This window comes from Cloeon dipterum, chromosome 2 (assembly GCF_949628265.1).
Source record: "Cloeon dipterum chromosome 2, ieCloDipt1.1, whole genome shotgun sequence".
NCBI classification, from domain to species: domain Eukaryota; kingdom Metazoa; phylum Arthropoda; class Insecta; order Ephemeroptera; family Baetidae; genus Cloeon; species Cloeon dipterum.
In genome coordinates, this window is record NC_088787.1 from 7,016,623 (window position 1) to 7,038,399 (window position 21,777).

The 21,777-nt window shown below is 39.8% G+C and overlaps 2 protein-coding genes across 2 annotated transcripts in view; one reads left to right on the forward strand and one right to left on the reverse strand.

The window, feature by feature from the left end:
* Positions 1–23: 23 nt before the first annotated feature.
* Positions 24–19,829, reverse strand: LOC135937440 (uncharacterized). The gene is made up of 5 exons (XM_065480590.1): positions 19,602–19,829; positions 3,919–4,111; positions 3,169–3,228; positions 1,768–1,947; positions 24–593 (listed from the first exon to the last, which is right to left on the reverse strand). The coding sequence occupies exons 1-5, from the start codon at positions 19,827–19,829 to the stop codon at positions 391–393; spliced, it is 864 nt and encodes a 287-aa protein (XP_065336662.1). The 3' UTR covers positions 24–390.
* Tdg (Thymine DNA glycosylase) overlaps positions 19,805–21,777 on the forward strand; it is a 28,963-nt gene continuing 26,990 nt past the window's right edge. The window contains exon 1 of the mRNA XM_065481598.1: positions 19,805–20,292. Coding sequence (XP_065337670.1) covers positions 20,021–20,292 — 272 coding nt within the window. The 5' untranslated portion in view covers positions 19,805–20,020. The remainder of the gene's footprint in view (positions 20,293–21,777) is intronic.

Sequence of the window (21,777 nt, forward strand, 5' to 3'; positions counted from 1 at the left end):
GTTTCATTTATTTAAAACTCAAATCCGGTTTCGTACCAAGATAAATTTTATTATATGGAAGGCAGATGTTATCTTTTTACAATAAATATCTTTCCTATTTTAGATTCTCTCGATTCACGAGCTAAAATTGGGTAAATAGTGTGAGTATTGCGAGTAGAAGATGATAATTGAATTGGCAGTATTTAATTTTTGATGCCTAAAAACTTCAAGTTTCCTCCGTTTGTTATTGAAAATAATTCTCGTCAAGAAATTTGTCTAAAAAACTCCACCGATTTTTATCCATCTAAAGAAACGAATGCAGAGTGAAAAACGAGGCAGCCAAGCAGTCCGTTTCTGCGGCATTAAACACCGCGATTCTTTGTTCCCGACATGAGACTTTGATTGCTTGTCTTAGCAGCTGAGCCGCTGGAGTGCGAGGAGGGCGGCCAGCAGGGTGGCCGTCGTTGTGGCCACAGAGGCCGAGTTGCAACCGTCGTAGTCGCACGTCAGGATGCAGCCGGTCATGGCGGCGTCTTGGTACTTGAAAACGCCGCACTGCGAGTCCATCGTCTTCATGGCGCACGCCCTGATGTACATCATCGACGACGTCTCCACTGAAAACACGAGAGAAATTTGTTTAAATATTAATTTGACAAAAAGTTGTTTTAGTTTGAATTGTTTTATTTTTTATTTATTCAATTTTTCCCCTTACAAAATTATTTTAAATAGAATAAGGGAATTAATGTACAAGGAGTGTGAAAAAAGAAAAAAAGGAAATTATTTATTTTCAAAGCTTGCGATGAAAAATTTTCATAGCCATTAACGTGTATTGATGGAATTTTTTCTGTAAACAATATGCATTAATTGGTTTTACAATTTAACTATAAATTTTTCCTTAAAAAGAAGATGGAAACACGCCATTATTTTATTTAAAAAATATTTTAAGGGTTTCTAATATAGGGCTGTTTGTTCGGCAAATGAGTTGGCTACTTTCAGGCTGTTTTAAACGATTGCAATCAGTGAAACTCATTAGTAATATTCAATTTAATCATGAGTTTAAATATTTTTAGAAAATTTAATTTCCAGACTAATTCATTTTGCTAGTTTTAATTTTTAAAATAATGACAGACAATCTACTAAAACGGACATTTTTTATAAAAATCTATTTTCCAACCTTATAAAATATAACTTTTCATTCAAAAGAGCCACATACTGCGTAAAATAAAAAGCACGGTCAAGAGTTTAACCATTTCGTTTCTTTCTTTGAAAAATAAAAAAAATTCTTTTATTTATAATTTATAAGAAAAAGTCTTCAAGCACGCAAACTAGTCGGTTTTAATTTACAATTTTGCGGTTTTACGCATTATTTCGCGCGTTTTCCCCCGAAAAAAGATCATCGCATTTTATTAAACCGTTTTGTGAAATTCATTCTTATCATATTTTTTAATTATTATTTTTTTAAATTATTAAAAAATGCATGTGATTTTGTTAAAATTGGAGAAAGTCCTTAAAACATGAATTTGTGATTCGGTCAGAGGATTTTTGGAACCCCTCTGTTTTAAGTTTGTTTTGGTCCTGTGTGAAAAGAAATAAAAATAGCTAAAGATGCTACATAATGAGTTACTAAAAAAGTCCTTTTATATCCAAAATTTAATTTAAATTTCCAAGACCTTGGAGCAGTAATAGTGCGTCCTAAAAGCTCTGGAACATTATTTATACAGCCTATATTTACCTCTCGTCGAGCCATAAAATGTGCTAGTCTCTTTTATTTCTGGCAGACATGCATACCGTTTGTGCCTCGAATTTTGATGCAGAAGTTGGCCGGGAAGACTCCGACGTGGCCCTGCTTGGGCACCATGCACTTCACCTTGTACTCGGACGGGTCAGGGTTGAAAGGGTCCTCGCAGTTGACGTTGCTGCCGTTCACCGACGAGCATGTGTAGCAGTTGATGCCGCTCGTTGGACAAACTGCTCCCCAGCAGCATTTGGAAAAATAAACACACAGACTCGACGCGTTACTATTGGAAAGACTTTTCTTTGAAAGAAAGATTGGAGAAATAAAAAACGGATCCCTGCTGTCCGTTTGAGAGAAGAGGGATAATATAAATGCTGGAGAAGAGACGTCAAAATACACCATCGCTCTTTTGAGGAGGATTTAAAAATAGGGAAATGAGACTAGACTTGACGAGAGTCGTAGGTTTTTCTTGTGACAGCAGCAACTATTTTTTTTATGAATAATTAATGAAGCAGGGGGAAGAAAAGGATATAAATAAAAAAACATCTTCGAGAATAAAATCCTTTTTCGATTAATTTCAAGTTAAAATCTTTAAAACTTGATTTTTTTTATTACCAAAAATCAAATTAAGAGGAAATCCTGATTCTTTACTTGATAATTCACTAGTAAATGGTTTAAAGATAGATTTTTTTGTTAAATTACGAATATTCAAATCAGTTCACAAAGTTTTTTTTCTATATTTCTCGAGATTAATTTCACCGATGTATAAAAAATTGTGTGAATTAGGACGAAAATTTCACATGATTTTTAACAGGAAGAGAGTTCTTGTTGCTTCATTTTAGCAGACAAACTTTGCAGCCGATTTTCTTGCATGTTTAAACGGCACTCTGGGAAAATTTTAGCGTTTATAAGTTCTTAAAAATATTTTACGGTCGAGGTATAAATTATTTTTTGTTGTAAATTGCATTTAAAATCAACCCAGGATAGCTAAAAACACATTAAAAATAGACAAATCAATTTCTACTAGGAATTTGAAGGACTTAAATCAAAATCTACATTATTCCTTTACAACAAATTTGAAAAAAAACCTTGAAACTTGTTTAAATTTAAAAATTGTAACAAGATTGATAAAAATGATTTCAATTTAGCTCTTTTTTTAAATGGAACAGATTATGTTTAAATATTTAGGTTTTAGTTATCAATCAATAATTTAATTTAATTTTTGCCAAACTCAAACCTAAAAAATAATGAATTTTTTCATTTCCCCCAAAATGTCTGATAGCTTTTTCATTATTCAGTAGCTCTATATTTATTTGTTTTTTTTCTCGGATTTGTAATTTTCTCACATTGCAGAGTTGCTTGAGAAAGCCTTCCCTCGTAAATAAGAGTAAAATTAAATTTATTTTGATTTTTTTTTATTTGAAAGTTTTCCTCTTGAGAAAAGGGTCGTATACCTGTGATGACGAGCAGGTGAGCCGCGAGAAGGGCCGCCGTCCACGACATTTGCGCCACTGCTGCAACGCCAAGCAAAATAATTAATATCCGGGAACAAAAGTCAAGAGGCGCGACATCAAAAAGACTTTTTCAGTCACGTACACGGGAACAAACTGCTATGATCTTCCGGCTCATCAAATGTGTATTATGCTCTCGCGTCGAGAGAGCAGAGTAAATAAAACAGGACCAATAATCGATTTTCCTCTGTTTGCTTTTCTTTTTTCGTCCTGTGCGTGAGCAGCTACAGGAGATTCATAATTCAGAGGTTTGGAAGTTTTGCAAGGTGTTTGTTGACCGGGGCGGGACTCTCCACTTTTGGTTGCATTTTCGGCGCGGAAAATCGATTGCAATCACATCAAAAGGACCTTTGATTTTTTTTATCTCGGTTGGAAAAGGGTTTGGAATGTTTGCAAACTTGAGGGGACCCATCAAAAATAAAATGCAGGGTGAATTTTGGATAGGGAAATTAGGGGTGATGAGAATTTGAATTAAAGAACGAATTTTGACTTTTGAAATTATCGGAATTTTCCAATCAAAAATAAAAAATGTTTTTATTATCAAAATGGCGAATTAAGTTCTTCCTGAGGTGGAATTTCAGTAAGAAATGGTAATAAAAATTAAATTGGAATAAATCTAGACTTTATAAAACACAATCCTTTTAGTTTAAAAATGAAGTGTGCGCATGCATTTAGAATCTTCTGGTGACTGACCTGCGGGTGGGTGGTGCGCGTCCTGTCCCGGAGGCTGCGGCGGATGGATAATCTCTGTGTGGTGGTGCTCGCTGCGGCTCTCCCGCACGCCATCTGCTTTGCGGGCGCGGAGACCTGCGCGTGCCCTGCTGCACCCCCCGCGCGTCGCGGGGGTGCGCACGGCGGGCGGGGTGACGTCACCGCGCACGCCGCCCTAGCAACGGTCGCCAAGGGCAGATCGAGCCAACCTGCATCCGCGGCCAGCCAGCCAGCCAGCGCCAGCGCCAGCGATGGATGGAAAATATACGCGCTGCTTTTTATGCTCGAGGCCCGGCCGCCAACCCGCCAACCCGCCAAGCCGCCAGCCGAAAGATAGACGAGCGTGCGGCAATAAAATCGCTCAACTTTGCCCAAAACTTTTTTACTGCCCATGTTGTGCAGGTTAAGGTGCACACGCAGACGCCGCCGCCGCCGCCTCGCAGCACCGCAGCACCACACACACCCCACGATTTACTCATTTTTCTTTCTTTTCTGCCATTTGCTCCGGAAGCTCCACCGAATTGGATTAAAAAAGTTTCTGAAAATTCGACTAGGTTCATTTCCTAATCGATATGTAGGTGGAAGTCAACAATTTTCTTTACTGTGCTTCAAATAAGCACGAATTCGCTTCAAAACTAAAATTGTTTAATTTTCTGTTGAAATTAATTTATTAATTATTTCAAAAATTCTCTTATTAGACAGTTTATTACTCCTAACTAGAAATCGAGGCAATGCCAAAATTGGCTAACACGTAAATAAATGGTGCAAAATAATTAATTTATTTGTATTTTTGTTTAAAATCTTTTGAAAAGTGAATTTAAAAGTCTTTTAAAACATATAAAAAGCGCAAAAATCACTCAACGCATTTAATGGATTGTAAGGAAAAATAAATTTTACCATTACCCAAATTACAAATAATTATGTAAACAATTTTAACAATTTTTTGTTATCAAATAACGCCTAACATTTCATTCTTTTTACTTATAAAGAAAATGATACATATTTTATTAGCACTTCATCACCATTCTCTCGTTTTTAGTCATTTGTCACATCTAAATGAAAAAATGGGAAAAGTCCCTTGCTTACATACCAATTTTCTATTTAATCATTAAATTTGCTATTCTAAAATAGGATGGAGTAATATAAAAGTTTGGACTAATATGTAGATTGTTTTTTTTTAAATTCATGCAAAGAAACATTTTTTGTAGTTTGTTTGTTTGTTGTACCAGCAAGAGAATATTTTTTAATTTAAATCGCTTACAAACAAATCTGTTTCAACATTTTCAAAATTTATTCATTTCTTTATTTTAGGACAATTTTGTTTTGACAAAAAGCTATTAATGGTCTGTTGGCACTGTTGAGACGGTTTTTAATGCCAATTAAGACGGTTTTGGTCTGAAAAGACGGTTTTATTAGTGGCTGAATCGACTTCAAATTGTATGATTTGTGCTCATTTGATGTCTAAATGTAAAAGGAACTTGGTCCCAACCCTATTTTTAATATGAAAACAGTGCTCTCTACTTAACAGGGCAACAATTGAAAATTATTTGAATTGTTGGATGCAATAAGCAGCAGTTGATCGATAAAAAAGTTGTTCTACAATTTGCAACAATAGAAAAACTTAACATTTTCAGATTTTCTCAAAAATTTCCAGCGCTTGACCACATTTTCTTGGCAGATTTCGATTCCTCTCGTCGAGATCTGTCCAACAACGCACGAAACCTATTAGGGAAACTCTTTGTTGTGAAATAAAATCAGATTTCAGGTAGGGAGACAGTCCTCCGCATTTTTTGCAGCCACTTTTCTCAAAAGATTTACCATGCTACTTTGTCCAATTTTGGCTTCAACTGAATTTTCCTGGCTTTTGAATTAAAATTTTAAGCCAATCTTCACGGAAATTTAAACAGCAACCAACAATAATGGTCATAATATTTTTAATGTTGTTGCAATAATTTTATCTTTCAAAATTCTACAATTCAAATAAATTCCTGAATTAAAAATACAAATATGTCGAATTTTCTTGAGAACAAAAAATCGCTGCTCTTGTGACGCATGAATCCGCCATGGAAACAATACAAAATGTTAACGAGCGCCTGCAGTTTTCGAGCTTCTGCAACTTGCCGGACAAACGGGTCGCGCGTGTTGCCTACGCACCTTCACCGACAACAACTATTCCTCAGCCTTGTGCGGTGTGCGAGAGAGAAAGAGAGTCTATTTTTATTTACGTACCGCATGCACGCGTATGTGTGGATATCTTCACAAATGATTTCCATGTGCTTTTGACTATGGGATATTGTGGAGAGAGTCCAAATTGGCAACCGATTCGGGCCTAAAAATAAAAAGCACTCTGACGAGTCTGACTCGGACGACGCTCGCTTTTGCTGCAGCGCCGCCGCTCTGCTCGCTCGCTCGCGCCGACCACAAAATTTATTTTATTGCTTGGCGCCGCAGTCTCGGACGCGCCGCGGCGCGACTTTTCCCTCGTTCTCGCGCTGCGTATCGTGTCACTTTGCATTGTGTGCGACCAACTTGCGACACACGAAAACAAAAACACACACGCGGCTGAATGCGACACAATTTATCTCTAATTGAAGCAGAAGCGAGAGGACGTCCCAAAAATTCTCTTATTATATGACATTAAATTTAACGATGTTAGAATGTTAATTTTTTGAAAACATGGAAAATATGCAAAGACGAGATAATTTAAAATAGGAAAACAGTGAAAACCTACAAAACAATTGGTAGGAGTTTAAATTGAATATTTTAACAAAACTGTAGTGTTTTGTCACCTGGAATTTTTAAACTTAGAGGGGCAACAAATTTGAAAACAGAAAATTTTAGACTTGTAAAATTAATTTTTAACCAGCCTTTCGATTTTAATACCTATTACTTGTTCCATGTAACTTTTAGAATTGATGTATTTTAGCAGAAAAATGCCACTTCCTATTTTGACAAGCTTTGTCATGAATCTCTCTTCATAAACGACCACCGCGTCAGCCCCGAGAGAGATTTGGTTGTCAGGCGAAACTGATCGCCTGTTATTGTTGTTAAGGAATACTGCAAAATTACAATAATTCAAAGCGACAATTGTTGCCTTCCAGGAAAGGGGCAGGACCTGAACCGCTAAAAGACTTATAATTGGGATTTCTGCAGAACATGAGAACTTAAAGTTTTTTTTAAGAAGAATATTTATTTGTAATCTTTGGAAGTCCAGCCAATTCCGAAGAATTAACGGCTGGTGCTTATACATAGCTGCACAAGGCAGCTTAATTTAATACAGTCGTGTACACATTATCATGAAATTAATGCAGTATATGGTCGATAAGAGTTCGATTTAATTGTTTATAAGGCACTTTTTGATTTTTCGCTTAACATCACTTTTGTCTCTCAGATTTTTTAACTCACTCGGTAACATGTTCCACAGTCTCGGCAAAATACATTCAGATGTTCTATTGAAATATTTGTTATCTAACATTGGTTCGACAACTGGAGCGGCAAGTAACAATCGTGTATTATACTGATCGCCAAAGTCACCATAAAAATATTGAACACACAATAAATTAAGCTGATAAATCTTGTCAACAGGCAACACGCGCCAAAAATGAAATAAATTCTCTACGTTTTGTTGGTGTTTTTTTGAACACATTTTTTTATACGGTATTTTTTCTTGGAGGTGCAATAGAGACGACAAGTTCACAGCACCCCATGCGGTCATGCCATAATTCAAACAAGAATGAGCCATAGAGAAATACATTATCCTTCGCACATTATATGGCATATTAGCCTTTAAGTAACTAAACTCGCACACAATTTTTCCGACGGAGTTTTTTGGAAACATGTCGAATATGAGCCTTAAAATTAAAGTCTTGGTCCACAATAACACCTAAATATTTCGTTTGGTTCACTTGCAACAGTTATCTGCAACCACAGTTAATACAAAAATTGTGAATACACTCGGTATCATGACATATAACTCGCAGTTTGCAGTATGGAATGATACTGGGCAACAATTGAAAATTATTTAAATTGTTGGATGCCATATATAAACAATTTGTTCAACAATTTGCAACAGTAAAAAAGGACCTCCCTACAATAAAATTCAAATTTTGCCAATTTTCTCCACAATTTACAGTGCGTGAACATATTTTCTTTGCATATTCCAATTCCTCTCGTCGAGATCTGTCCAACGGTGTTTGCCACTTATTGGGGAAACTCTTGGTTTTGAAATAAAATCGGATTTCAAGTAAGGAGACAGCCCTTACCATTTGAAAAGCACGCTAACTTTCCAGCCAATTTTCCCAAAAAATTACACTCCATCTTAGGTCAATTTAGGCTTCAACTGAATCCTAATGGATGGGTTTATGCATTGGCAACAACTTCCCAGGCTTTTGCAGCATCATTCCTCTGTAACAATATTCATCAGCGTGACAGCCCCATGCAGCTTTTCGTGCAAGCTTAACAATTGGAGGGTTTCCCGCCAGCACTAAGAAATGATGCATTATTCGGCCTGTGTCACTTTTTACTATAGTACCTTAGCAAAATGTCTCACATCAAGATTCAAGGCCAACAAAATTCGACAAAGGGCGTCACAATAGCCGCATCCTTTTTTATTCTTGCCTAGGTCAATACAATACGCAGAGGGTAACAAGGACACCTACCACATCGGACGAACTCACGCATGGACCAAAGATGCACGCGCATGAGGTCAATGCCACTAAATTTTTCTTAAAGGGATTGGATAAAGATGATTTGTCGCGTTGCGTTGTTAGTATTGGTGACATGTCAATATAATAGCGTATCGCAGGATCTGCATAATATATGTATCACTCATTGCCACCTCCTTGCGTCTCCACGCCTTAATTCAGCCGTATACGAATGAGCTGACGCATTAATCCGATTCAAAGAAGTGAGACAAACCGTAAATTTGATCATGAGGTTTGTCATTAAATTTATTACTGTAAAATATTTTTAATTAGGTCCCGATCGGATTTCTACAGAAAATGTCCGTATTTTTTGTGTCTTAAAGTGGAATGATACTGGGAAACAATTGAAAACTATTTGAGTTGTTGGATGCCATAAACAATTGATCGATAAACAATTTGTTCAACAATTTGCAATAATAAAAAATGACTTTCCTACAGTAAAAATTCAAATTTGGCCAATTTTCTCCAAAATTTACAGTGCTTGAACATATTTTCTTGGCAGATTCCGATTCCTCTCGTCGAGATCTGTAGAACGGTGTATGCCACTCATTGGGGAAACTCTTGGTTTTGAGATTAAATCGGATTTAAAGTAAGGAGACAGCCATTACTATTTGAAAAGCACGCTAACTTTCCAGCCAATTTTCTCAAAGAATTACTGTGCTTCTTTGATCAATTTAGGCTTTAACTGAATCCTAAGGGGCGAGTTTATGCATTGGCAACAAGCATTTTCCAGGCTTGTGCAGTATCATTCCTCTTTAATTAAATTAAAAATTAATTGTTGCACTCAGCTGAACAATTTTATTTAAAAATATATGTATCATATTGTTGTTTATTCCCAACATTTAGTCAATACATTTTCATGTTATGGCAGTCAAATAAATTTATAAAAGCCTGTGAGAAAAGGCAACCCTCCTGGCAAACAGATTAAGAAAACCTTGTCCAGCAGGATGACAGAGCCGGACAAGTATTAAAACACATCGCTTAGCACTTAAAAAAACCCCTTGAAATCACGTATTCCTTGCAAATCGCGGAATGAACTACTGCTCCACACTACATGACTTTATAACAGGTAAAATATCGTTCCAGTATTTTAACGACGCGAAAGTCGAACACATTTTCGCCGAGATTTGGGCGGGCAGCGGCTGTTGCAGTACGTGGCTCATCGCCGCGGTGAACACACCCCGGGATGATCCGTGACATCGCGTCGCAGTCGGTAACACCCGCGAGACACTCAGAAGATGCTACTGAAAGTTGTTGATCTCAATTCAGGCCACTTTAATTTTTTCCTTTTATTTGATATAATAATAATAAAAAAATGGTTATGAGTGAAAATTTAACCAGCCCGTTGGCTCGCATTGTTAAGGCACTCTCAGGAGTGTCAAAGCAATGGGAGGTATTTGAGCAGTTCGGAGATCTAATATACTGGCTACCCAATGTCAGACATGGCAAAAAGTGGTTAGTTTAGTGACTCGAAATGCTCAAATTGCTCGACGGGCTGGTTTGCACCTTTCCAGCATGCGTGATTTCGCTTCACGGGACGAATGTCTAGCGTTTCAAAGCAGTCCTCGGTGCGGAGGCAAGTGGCCCTTGAGTGGGCTGGGTCCCAGTGCGGCCTGGTGCGCCCATTCAATCCGTTCGCGGTGTTATTGGGACCCGGGTTTCAGCATTCGTGCTAGTGCAGTGCGCGTCCTTCCCGGTCCTCCGGTCCTCGGACAGGGATAAAAAGAGCAAAAAAAATGTGTATGGATAAAATATACCCTGCTGTTCTTAATACAATAGACCTTTCTTAAGGGATGATTCCGAGAAACTGTCGTTTTGACCTTTTCCCACGGTTTCACATTAACAAAAGAAATTCTCTTCTTCCGGCTACATTGTTTTGTTATTTTATCGACATCTGGTCACCAGGTTTGTTCTATAATCATTGCACAAGTATTGAGTTTGGTATCTAATTATGGCCTTCTTATCAATTTAATTACCTATCCATTCTATTATTAATTGCGAAAATTTAATTTATAATATGCTGAAATAGCATAGAGATATTACATGATATTTAAGAATCTACTGATTTTAGGACCTAAAACGGACCTTATCGCAAGAAAATGTGTCGTAAAATTACTCGGTCTGAACCGCCCCAACGCGCCTACAGCAAAAGAGGGATGGCTTGGCGACATGAATTGCCACAATAAAATAAAATTCTTGTAAATTATTTAAATTTATAATTTTAATCCTAACAAAATTTCGCACCTCCATCAAATTGATTTCTGGCCATTAATATGAGCTTGAAAGATTTGGAAATTAAAAAAAGACTTATTATTACCGGATGTATTTAATCTCAGACGCAGTCATTAAATACATTAGTGCATCACAAGTCTATGACAATAAATTAATGGAAATCATGTGAGAATGGTCGACACTTCAGGAAAACAAGTGACTAATACCTTGTCCTTGAGGACAAGCCAAAGTGAGCGCAGACTAGTGCAAATCATAAAAGACAATAAATTGAAATCTTGCTACCACTTACGCCTGCTTATTGAAAGACGTTGTGCCGCAGAGCAGAAATTCCATGCGGGTTTGCATAACATCATTCCACTCTTTCACTACATGAAACTCATTTGAAAAATAATTCATTTTTGCCGTCAGAATATTAAAAAAAACGGAGATAAATTTAATTCGCTTCTTAATTTAGGAAGAGGTTGGTTTCTTCCAAAGCTGACGAGGTTTAAAAAAGGAAAATTGTTCACACAAACATATTTTTAATGTAAAAAAATTCTCAATTTTTAAGCTATAATGCGGATATTATTCGCCCACTGTCCTTCAATTAAAACAAATTTGAAGAACTATATGGTGTACATTTCAATTAAAATCTTGGATGGTTTAAATAATACCATAAGCCTTTAAAATTTAATTAACTAAAACAGCCTTAGAATGAAATAATAAATTGAAACATGCAATATTTTTTTCAGGAGAAATAGAAGATAAAAAGAAAAAGGAACAAAAAAGTGTTGATTCCATCACTGTGATCAATCGGCTGCGGATGTTTTATTTGTTTTTTTTTCTTCTCTCCAGCCAGGGAAAGATGCTAATAATGTATATATTTGCGTGCGTTTGCAGGTCCAACAACGTGTCCACTGACGAGAGTGCTCGCGGAGAATGCGAGTCAAGGTAGCGAAAACCTCCTGGCCTCTGCCTGCGATCGGCGACGGAATAACCTTTTCCCGCGCCGGCCCGCTGACCTTGCCGCTTGCTGAGCGCACACACGAACTCGAAGGCACGCGGTTCGCGTTTGGGGACACTCACACTCACCAAATTCAACTCGATCTCGCCTCAGTCAGCCGCGGCATTTTTTTCTGTGGCGAATTCATGTCTTCATTTGGGATAATTGAGAATAGGTGTGCTTTTTGCAATTAGCTAAAAGGCGCCTGTAACATCTTGGATTTAAATTATTATTTTTTTTTAAGATGGATGATAAAATCTGTAAGAAAATGGTTGATTGCGTGTTGGAGCCTGGGAAGAACAAAGACATTTATTCACAATAAAGATGCGTCAACTGTGACGTCATTGTCATTATTGCTTTATCTTTCGCCTCTGGCGATCATTAAAACTACTATTCATGAGACTCAAGTACACACCTGTGTTGTACCAGTGTCTTCCGTAGAACTATAAAACGTGGCTTTTTATGCTCAATAATTCAAGTTCACTCTAGGTTGTTTTCTGATCGAGTATAATTTAGGTAAAATGAAAAAATCTGCATGCAAGATTTTTTTGTTATTTGCAGTCATTTCTTTTGGGTTTCTAAGTTTCAATTTTTTACTTTAAACTGAAAAATTGCGAAAAACTTCATTGGGATCCATCAACAATCAAATACCGAATTTATTTTAGAAGAATGGTTTTCTTGGTCATGGACAATAAGTCAAATTTTTTGCTGTTTATTCCCATCAGAAACTCAATACAAATAGGTACACAGTCAGGCAATAACAATAAAATGAGAACAAAAAGCTATCGAGAAATCTTGAAAATGAATTAGACGATTACAAACATTTTAAAATTCACCCAACAATGCATTCAAATTTTTAATGAAGTTTTAAAGGTTGGCACTTTTTGACTTGATTATTTGGCTGAGAGCTGCTTTTAGTTAAAATCTGCTGGACAATTAAAATTGGTATAATATATGTATAATTTTATGTTTTGAATTGATGTTAATGTTTAAATTTACCCGGCCGCACGGGAAGCTATTTAATTAAATTGTGCCTTGACTAATTAAGAATGTAAAAGATTTTAAAATTTGGAAAATTGCCATCCACAAGGAGTAAGTCGTCCTGGTCCCGGCAAAATTGCGCAACTTTCAACAACCAAAAGCGAATTTCCTTGTTGCAAGAAAAGGTCATCAATCAATTCGACAATGAAAATTTGGGTGTTTGTTGAACGTTGCGCAATTGTACCGGGACCAGGACGAAATGGAAACATCCCACATTTGATTATGAGATTCATTTTTCGGACAATCCCTAAACAAGGGTGAGCGTGGTTAATTCTCGCCCCCAGGGTATTCTGTATGTTTTCTTCTCTGCTTATTGTGAGCAGCAGTTCATAAATGTGTTATTTTGGACAAAAGAAAAAAAATGCCGTAATACACAATGCAAAGCATTCGACAAGGCAGCTTACAACCCTGATGGCCAAAACTTAAAGAGCGATTCATAGAGGGTAAATTATTGTGTTAGGCGTTAGACTGTGACAGGTATATGAACTTGCAAAATGGCTGAATAATCTTGACAAATGCTTGCCATAAAAAAAGCGGAAAGAAGAAAGAAATTTGTATTTACTGAAGCTCATAATGTGACAAAAACTTAGCCAATAAGTAGGGAGTGTACGAAGACTCACGTTTTCTTCCCTTAGAAAATGTTAACGGTCAGGCTTTGTTCGCATAGCCTGTGGCGAGTGTCTATACACCAGGCATAATACCTAAACAAATAAGTGCTCTGTATGCACATAATTAATGATTATTTGTGGGTGATATACTTGAAAAATGCAGTGGGTGGTCATCGTCACGGCGGGGCACAAAGATTTCCAATTTAGCATTGTTAAAAGGCATTCTTAGGAGTGTGAAAGCAATAATGGGAGATATTTGAGCAGTTCGGAGATCTAATACTAGCTGCTCAATGTCAGAAATTGCAAATAAGTGACTCGAAATGCTCAAATAGTTCAACGGGCGGCTGGAGGCGTCACTTGCTGGTTTTCGCACTCTAAGGACAATTAAAGACCACTGTCCGGGGAGGCGGAAAGATGGCCCCACATTATAGAGGAATGATACTGGAAAAGCCTGGAAAATGCTTGTTTGCATTGGAAAAACTCATCCCTTAAGATTCAGTTAAAGCCTAAATTGACCTAAGGAGCAGTGTAATTTTTTGAGAAAATTGGCTGGAAAGTTACCGTGCTTTTCAAATGGTAATGGCTGTCTCCTTACTTGAAATCCGATTTAATTTCAAAACCAAGAGTTTCCCCAATAAGTGGCATACACCGTTGAACAGATCTCGACGAGAGGAATCGGAATATGCAAAGAAAATATGTTCAAGTACCGTATATTTTAATAGAAAATTGGCAAAATTTGAATTTTAAGTGTAGGAAGGTCCTTTTTTACTATTGCTAATTGTTGAACAAATTGTTTATCGATCAATTGTTTATGGCATCCAACAATTTAAATAATTTTCAATTGTTGCCCAGTATCATTCCACTTTAAGTGCTGTGCGGAGAGGTCCTGAAATAAAACAAATTGTTAATGCAACAAAGTTTACATTTTTGATGCAAGAATATTCGTGTCAGAGCGGAATAGAAAGAACCTTGGCGTTTCCTGTTTGTTTCCTTCAAACATACGAATTAATAGACGATTTTACAACAATCGTCTTTTTTCTATAAATTTACAACAGTTTTGTACAGTTAGCAAATATTTACCGGGGGCCAGGATGCGATCTGTGTTGGTTGCCGCCGGTCAGAAGTCAATATGGCGTCGAAATAATATGGTGGCCAATCAGAAGCGTCAAAAAAGAGGCGTGCCGACCTAATAATTTCCTTCCCGCGCATTTTGTTACATTTCCATCAGCCTGATGTGCCATGTAACGGTCGATTCGCCAATTACCTGGCTAAGAAAAGCTGTTCGTAAAAAATAACAACAAAAATATTCATTGTGCTGACGGAATTTTTATCATAAATTTTCAAAGCCGATTTCCCTTTATGTTTGTAACTTTTCCGCGTAAATCCGGCCCAAATGTTATCGAATAAAAATGAATCTCAGGAATATTTAGGGAATCACTATCAATTAAATTCAATTAATTCAAATTTTCCCTGATGACATTATTCAGTGATGCAAACTGGAAACCTCGGCGACACGGAAAGGTTTGGCTCGACCCCATTAATAAGGAAAGGTCAAACTTATTTTTTCATAGCATTTCTTACGACACTCAACTTTTTTGTATTTGAAAAATTTCGCTCTACAATTTCCCTGGGCAATAATATTCATTATATCACATCGCATTTTCTCTTCCAATAACGAACAAAAGAGTGATTACAGTGTCGCCTCTATAGCTGTATGCTGGCGTTGGTTTATAATTAGTCTCGCGGCTGGAGGAGAGATATTGTGCAAGAAGAACAACAAACCGTACGTAGCGGATGCACTTGCTCGATCGCCATTGACCTTTGGCCGCGCCGTGAGTGCTGCGAGAGCGAGCTATGGCAGGAAAGGAGATGAGCGCAAGAAACCAACAAGTTGTTGAATATCAAGCGCGCTCGGCGCTCGGCGCCGCGCAGCTCTGCCACAGGGGGAAAATATCCGCGCCGATATCAACGGCATTTTAATAATAAATTGCAAAAATCGACGAGGAGGGGAGCGATGCATGCGGAGGCACACGCGAAAACAAGCGCCTCGCGTACTTGGGGGTACGCGACGAGCATGAATGAAACCCGAAACAGCTGTAAACGCGAAACTCGATATTCGGAGACAGTATTTGGATTCGCATACACACACACGCACGGCTTATTGCTCTCTCGGGCGGCGGGGAGGTCTGCGTCTATTCAAGAAAAGCCGCCCGCTGACGGAATTGAAGGAGCAATATTTTGCGTAACTCTCCCGTCGGTGATTTCGAAATCGGCCGTGGCACTCGCACTGAACAGATGCAAACTGTTTGCAGCCAATGATGACATTAGTGTTTATACAAAATTTTAGAATTGAGTTACTATGTGCGGTGTATGGAAAATGATTCCTTCTTGTCTATTTAGAATTGCGCCTTTTTGTGTTTATGGGTCAAATCTGTTTGACTAAACTTTTAGCCTCCTAAACTATTTTTTTTTTTTAAAGTGAATCTTTACCGGCTAAAAATTAAGAGCATTTTGCATTTGTGGAATTAAGCAATAATTAATTTCTACTAATCGTAATTAAGCAAATCAGGACTGACAATGAGTAACATTTAAATGTCAGATTTTGCCGATTTCCTCGAAAATTTAAATGATATTTTCGCATGATTTCGATCACTCTCGTCACGATCCATCTAATGGTGGGCGATTTATTAGCCAAATTTTCCCGCTTAATTCGGATGCAAACTTTGGAGCCGATATTTTCCCGGAAATTCAATCGACTAACAATAAGTTAAAAATTCTAGCTCTTTCGTATTTTTTAGAGAATAATTCAAGTAATGATTAAAAGGACTATTCACATTATTTCTGTACAGCTTTTATTTTACTTTGTTTGGAAAGAAATAATTTTCAAAGTGAAATTTTGACTGATGAAAAATTCCGACAATTCTTTTTTTGAACATGTAGAAGAAAATATATTGGGTAAAATTTCCTTAGCTAGAGAAACAAACATTTTTTCATTTTATTTGCTATCTGGTTTTTAAATAAAATTTCCTCTTTTTGTCGCTACTAAATTACAACAACAAGCAGTTTATGAGGATGGCTCGGCAATTTTGTTTTTCTTGGATCTAATAAAGGCCAGAATTGGTTTAATCTGGAAATAATAAACCCTTTCGCAAGGCTTAACAAAGGACAACAATCAATCCATCAATAAAAATTAGAAATTCATGATTTTAAATTAATTTATAAAACTTGCTATTGTCTTAGTAAATTGGAGCCCTTTAATTGCTTTTGAGGAGCTGTCAAACGCACCCCTTCCAAATAAAAAATCACGCCCTCGAGTGTTTTGCGACTGTTCAAACCTTATCAGCAAACCATTATCGCTACACCGCAACCTTCAAAAACGCAAAAGATGTTTTCAATACCGCTCGAGGTCAAAATTGGTTAACAAAAAATGCTAGATCCTTCGAAAAAGCAATTTCATAATCTAAATGTTCTTGAGCAGGCCGTGCGCCCATGTGGCAGTGCAAATTTTATTTTCTATTATGCTCAGTGGCGGCGGAAATTTTTCTCGGGGGTGGAAAATTAAGGCGTTGGGCTGTGATTGGGGGAGAAAAATCAATTGGAAAATCAGCCCCGACCCGAACCCAACGCGGCCGCCGGAGCGGCGAGCATATATGTATGTACTCAAATGAGCACCGCCACCAGCCAGCAGCATTATGTACTTGTGCAGCAGCAGCAGCAGCAGTAGCTAGGCTAAAAGCCCCGTCGTCCGTGCATGTACACACACACACACACACCGAGGTGCGGGGTACATACGCCAACCAGCCGAGCAACCCCTTCCTCTCTCTCTCTCTCTCTCTCTCTCTCTCTCTCTCTCTATTCTTTTTTGCCTATCGATATTTTCTCTACTCTCTTTTTGCCGCTGCTTTCACTCATTATAAAGCCCCTTGCATAAAACAGCCCGCCTGGCTGGCTGGCTGTGCCCACCCCACCAACCCCCTCGCGGCTCTCTTTCTCCCTAGCTAGGGCTCCACACTCACACACATACTCTACATAGCGCGCGAGCGAGCGAGCTGTACGTCCTTTTATATATAAACTTGTATGTATGTATGTATGTACGGAGAGAACGAACCAACACACACACACACACCGCGCGCTCTCTCTCTCTCTCTCTCTCTCTCTCTCTCTCTCTCTCTCTCTCTCTCTCTCTCTCTCTCTCACTATGTATTTTTATAAAGCGAGCGCGGCGTTCCCCCGCGCCCCTCCGCCCGCTGCTGCATGCCCGCAGCCTCCTGGCCCCCTCCTCTCTCTCTCTCTCTCTCTCTCTCTCTCTCTCTCTCTCTCTCTCTCTCTCAATGCTTTGGCCCAGCATCATCACAGCAGCAGCAACGGCGGCGGCGGCGGCAGCCACCCTCCTGCTTCGGCACATACATATATATACACAGATGGATGGATGTATATACGCGCGCAGTACATACGTACGCGAGCGCACTGTACATACACCCACTTGGTCGGTTCGCCTCTTCGCCCGGGCTTCTTCGCGAAGGCCCCCTGACCGAGCCGCTGTATAACTGCATGATGTTGTTCGAATTGTAGTTGTCACGAAAATGATGAGAGTCGGTGGTTGATTTTCTGGCGTGGCAAATGACTTTTGAGGAAAAACGATCCTTTCACGGATTGTTATTTCACTGCTGTCAGCAACTAAAACGATGACTCATATCATATCGCACCTGGCGGTGTTGATAGTCATTTAAGTGGTACTACCCTGGACAATTTATGGACTGTATTATGTTTGACAAGTTACTGTTGTCGTTGAACCTATTTTTCCGCATTTTTTAAGATTCTAAAAAATATAATATGTAAAAGGTACACCTCATTGTCAGGGGAGTGCCTTATGAAGACTCCATGCCTTTCACTTTTAGGAGAAACATACAAATAAGCTGCTCAGGGATGAGAGAGGGAGAGGGAGTTCGCTCGCTCGCTCGCTGGGCAGGTGTATTCTCTTGAGAGAACTGATTTTCCTTTCCGCTCTTACCCTCTGTGGGCGAATTCTCCCGGGGCTGCTGCATGATATGGGTGCCAGAATATTCATAAAATCCTTGGGGGACACTCCTGAAATTGGGGCGGATTACTCTTTTAGCTCGACCTTGAAAGCTTTTTGCCCAGCGCTGGCATTTATGTCAAGATCAAGCTATAAAACGGTGTCATAATCCACCCCAATGGCGCTGACCTAAATAATGTAGACACAGGTATAGACATCCCTTACGTTAGCTTGATTGTGTTGGATCCAATTGACCTTCAGTTGGCTGTTCGGCATGCTTTTCATAGACAACAAATGGAAATTCCACAAAGAACCGACATTCTTTGGCTTATCGTTTGCTCACTGGGGTTGCAGGGTGCACCTTAACAATGTTTCTAAATTTTATAACAATAGAGCGAATTTGAAGCGAATATTTGTGACAATCTATTGACAAATCACCAAACTGCTGCGTCCTGCGTTAAACATTGGCCGAAGTGTCTCAAAGGAGTGCCAGGTATTTTTCCTTTTATTGGCCGACTGGGTGACAGAACTTACGTAAATTAACACGAAAATAACCGAAAATAACTATAAGCAACACTCTTCCTCGGCCAAACACACAAAAACACGTAATCCTACGTTATTCCACAGGGAGAGCAAAACGACGTGTCACGCGCGCTCTTGTTATGTTCAAGATTTACGGTGGAATTATTTGTCGCCCCACATGACACATATATCATTTTCTTCGATATTCAACGAGATTCCCAGTGGTGTGCTTCAAAAATTGTTTGGCCTCAAATGGTGGCCAAAAAATGATAAATGAAGGAAATTTTCAAATTTTATTTTTTTTTGCAACTCCAAATCTCGGGTTCTAACCATCAGAATTGCAAAATCTGCCCACCATTGGACAAGTCTCAACTTGCCCTGAAGAGCTGAAGGAGTACTTATCCTCCACCCCTTAGTTGCTACACTTCCATCCCCTCGAAAACAGTAAAAAAGTGTGCGCGGGTGACGACACAGCCGGCACGCGTGGAAGGGGGAAAATGGCCCGCTCATTTCGCCGGCTCTGATGTAAGAAAAAAAATATAGAGCGGAAATTTTCGTGCTGGAAGCTTGCGGGTCGGAGCGGCAAGCGAAGCGAATAGCCCTCGTTCGGTGGGCTGCTGCTCGCCCTCCCCGCCTCCGCCGAGCTCGGCTGGCGTGCACTCGCCCGCCCGCCCGCCAACCCACCCATTTTTGCCCATGCCTCCCATCCGTCCCGGCTTGGCTGGTTTGCCTCTCCTGCTAGGCCGCTCGTTCGCTCGCTCGCTCGCTGGCTCGTCGTCGTCGCTCATGTTGGCTTTGCTCGTTGCGGCTGAACGACACACACAGCGAGAGCGAGACGCACGCACGCCCCGCCGACCGATAGAGACTGCGAGCGACAGGCCAGTGTCGCGGTTGCCCCCTCGTGTTTGCCGTTGATGGTGCCCCCGAGTGCAGTGACCCCCGCCCCCCGTGCTTGAGCGAGTGCGACCGCGGCCCGCGAATGACCACCGCCAACCCGTACACCAGCGGCGGTGAGCACCACGGTCTCGCCGCCTACCCCGGTGGGCCGGCGGTCCCCGGAGGCGGCCCCCCGGCCGCCCCCGGGGTCCACGAGTCCCCGTACTGCTCCTACGACTACATGCGGCAGAATGGCGCCATGTACCACCATCACCAGTTCCAGCCGCAGCAGCCGCAGCCGCCGCCGCCGCAGCATCCACCGCAGCACCCTCACCACCACCAGCACCACCAACAGGCCTTCGACCATTACCAAAGGTCAGCACCCTGACCCTGCCGCCAGGGCAACCCCCACGTGCGCCGCCGCCGCCGCCGCCGCAGCAGCAGCCGGTCACGTGATTCGATTGTTTTGCCCACGGCACCACGTACCCCCGCGCAACCCTTATTTCTGCCGCCCCCAACCTTCGATTGACTGCACGATCACGTGTTTCAGAACAATCGGTTTTGATTCCGTCACTCCCTGTCAGCATTGCAACCCCTAATTCTCACCCTGCCGCGGCCATGTTTATTTACAGCCCAACTCTACAGCTAGCCCCTAAATTCACCCCGTCAAAATCAGGGGGATCGTTCGCGGACAATGTTTACAATGTTCATCGCCTCTAAAATCGGAATCTAGAACCAACCCTACTAATCGATATCGATCTAAACCAGAAACGATCACCAAGGGGTTGTTTATATAACTTTTTAGAAAAATGCAGTACATTTTTGGTTAAATTTTTTACATTTTAATGCATGAAAAGTTATCCTGGAAGATTTTTGGGGTAGAACTGTGACGGGGTGTCTATAATTTCGCTAAATTTAAGGATTTTATGGAATTTGAAACAACAAAAACAGAAATTCCTGAAGTTTTCGACAAAACTTCCAACGCATTTGACAAATTCAATTAATTTTTTATTTTGCTGGTACAGAACCATCAAAACATATATTTTATAATAGAAATTCGGTGTTTAGACCTTTTTTACCCTGAAAAACAAACCTGAATTTCTCGCATTACAGCGAAAATATTTTATATTTAGAGTTACATGACTTTTTTTGTGAATTATTTAAACCTACTAATGATGTTGCTAGGCGAAATTAGATTTATTTTTTAATTCCTCATTAGATTTTACCATGGCTCCTTCCACTGGAAAATAAAAAAGAATTTAGTTGCTCAAAAATTGAATTAATTGTTAGAAAATAATGTCAAACGTTTAAAAACTGTACAGCTCGCTATTTCGACCGCCGAAGACTTCGTATTATCAATATTTAACCTTCAAAACAAAATTAAAACCACAGAGCAGTGAAATATTTCATTTCGAAAATGGACAGCAACAATTCGATTAAAATCATGCAAAATTCTCACAACCCTCGCTGAACAAAGTTTTCTTCCCCTAAAGCCCCCATAAATTACACCCAAAACGCTCCGTAATTCGCAACCCGTCCGTTTCAGCCCCCGCGGCGGCGGGCGAGGCGTTGTTTGGGCCGTCGAAGAGTTTCGATTTTGACGAGGCCCGACGTGGGTGACTCATGCCCGGGCCGGCGAGGGAAAAAGAAGGGCGAACACACGCAGGACCGATGGGGTTGCTCTCTCGCACTCTCTCTCTCTCTCTCTCTCGCTTAGGGGTTGATTGGGGTGCTGCTCGGCTGATTACGGATGCATTACCTCGGCTTACCGCTCTTTTTCCACTGGATTATGGCTCCACCGCCGTCCGAAACACAGATTTATGCGACTAGACTGCCAGAAAATGGGAATTTTGAGGAGGA

Coding starts and splice junctions, on each gene's coding strand:
- LOC135937440 (XM_065480590.1), bottom strand. CDS start 19,829: ATGAGCGACGACGACGAGCCAGCGAGCGAGCGAGCGAACGAGCGGCCT. Junction 4,112..19,601: donor CTCCGACCCGCAAGCTTCCA/GCACGAAAATTT, acceptor GACCGTTGCTAG/GGCGGCGTGCGCGGTGACGT. Junction 1,948..3,168: donor TCACCTGCTCGTCATCACAG/GTATACGACCCT, acceptor GCTGGGGAGCAG/TTTGTCCAACGAGCGGCATC.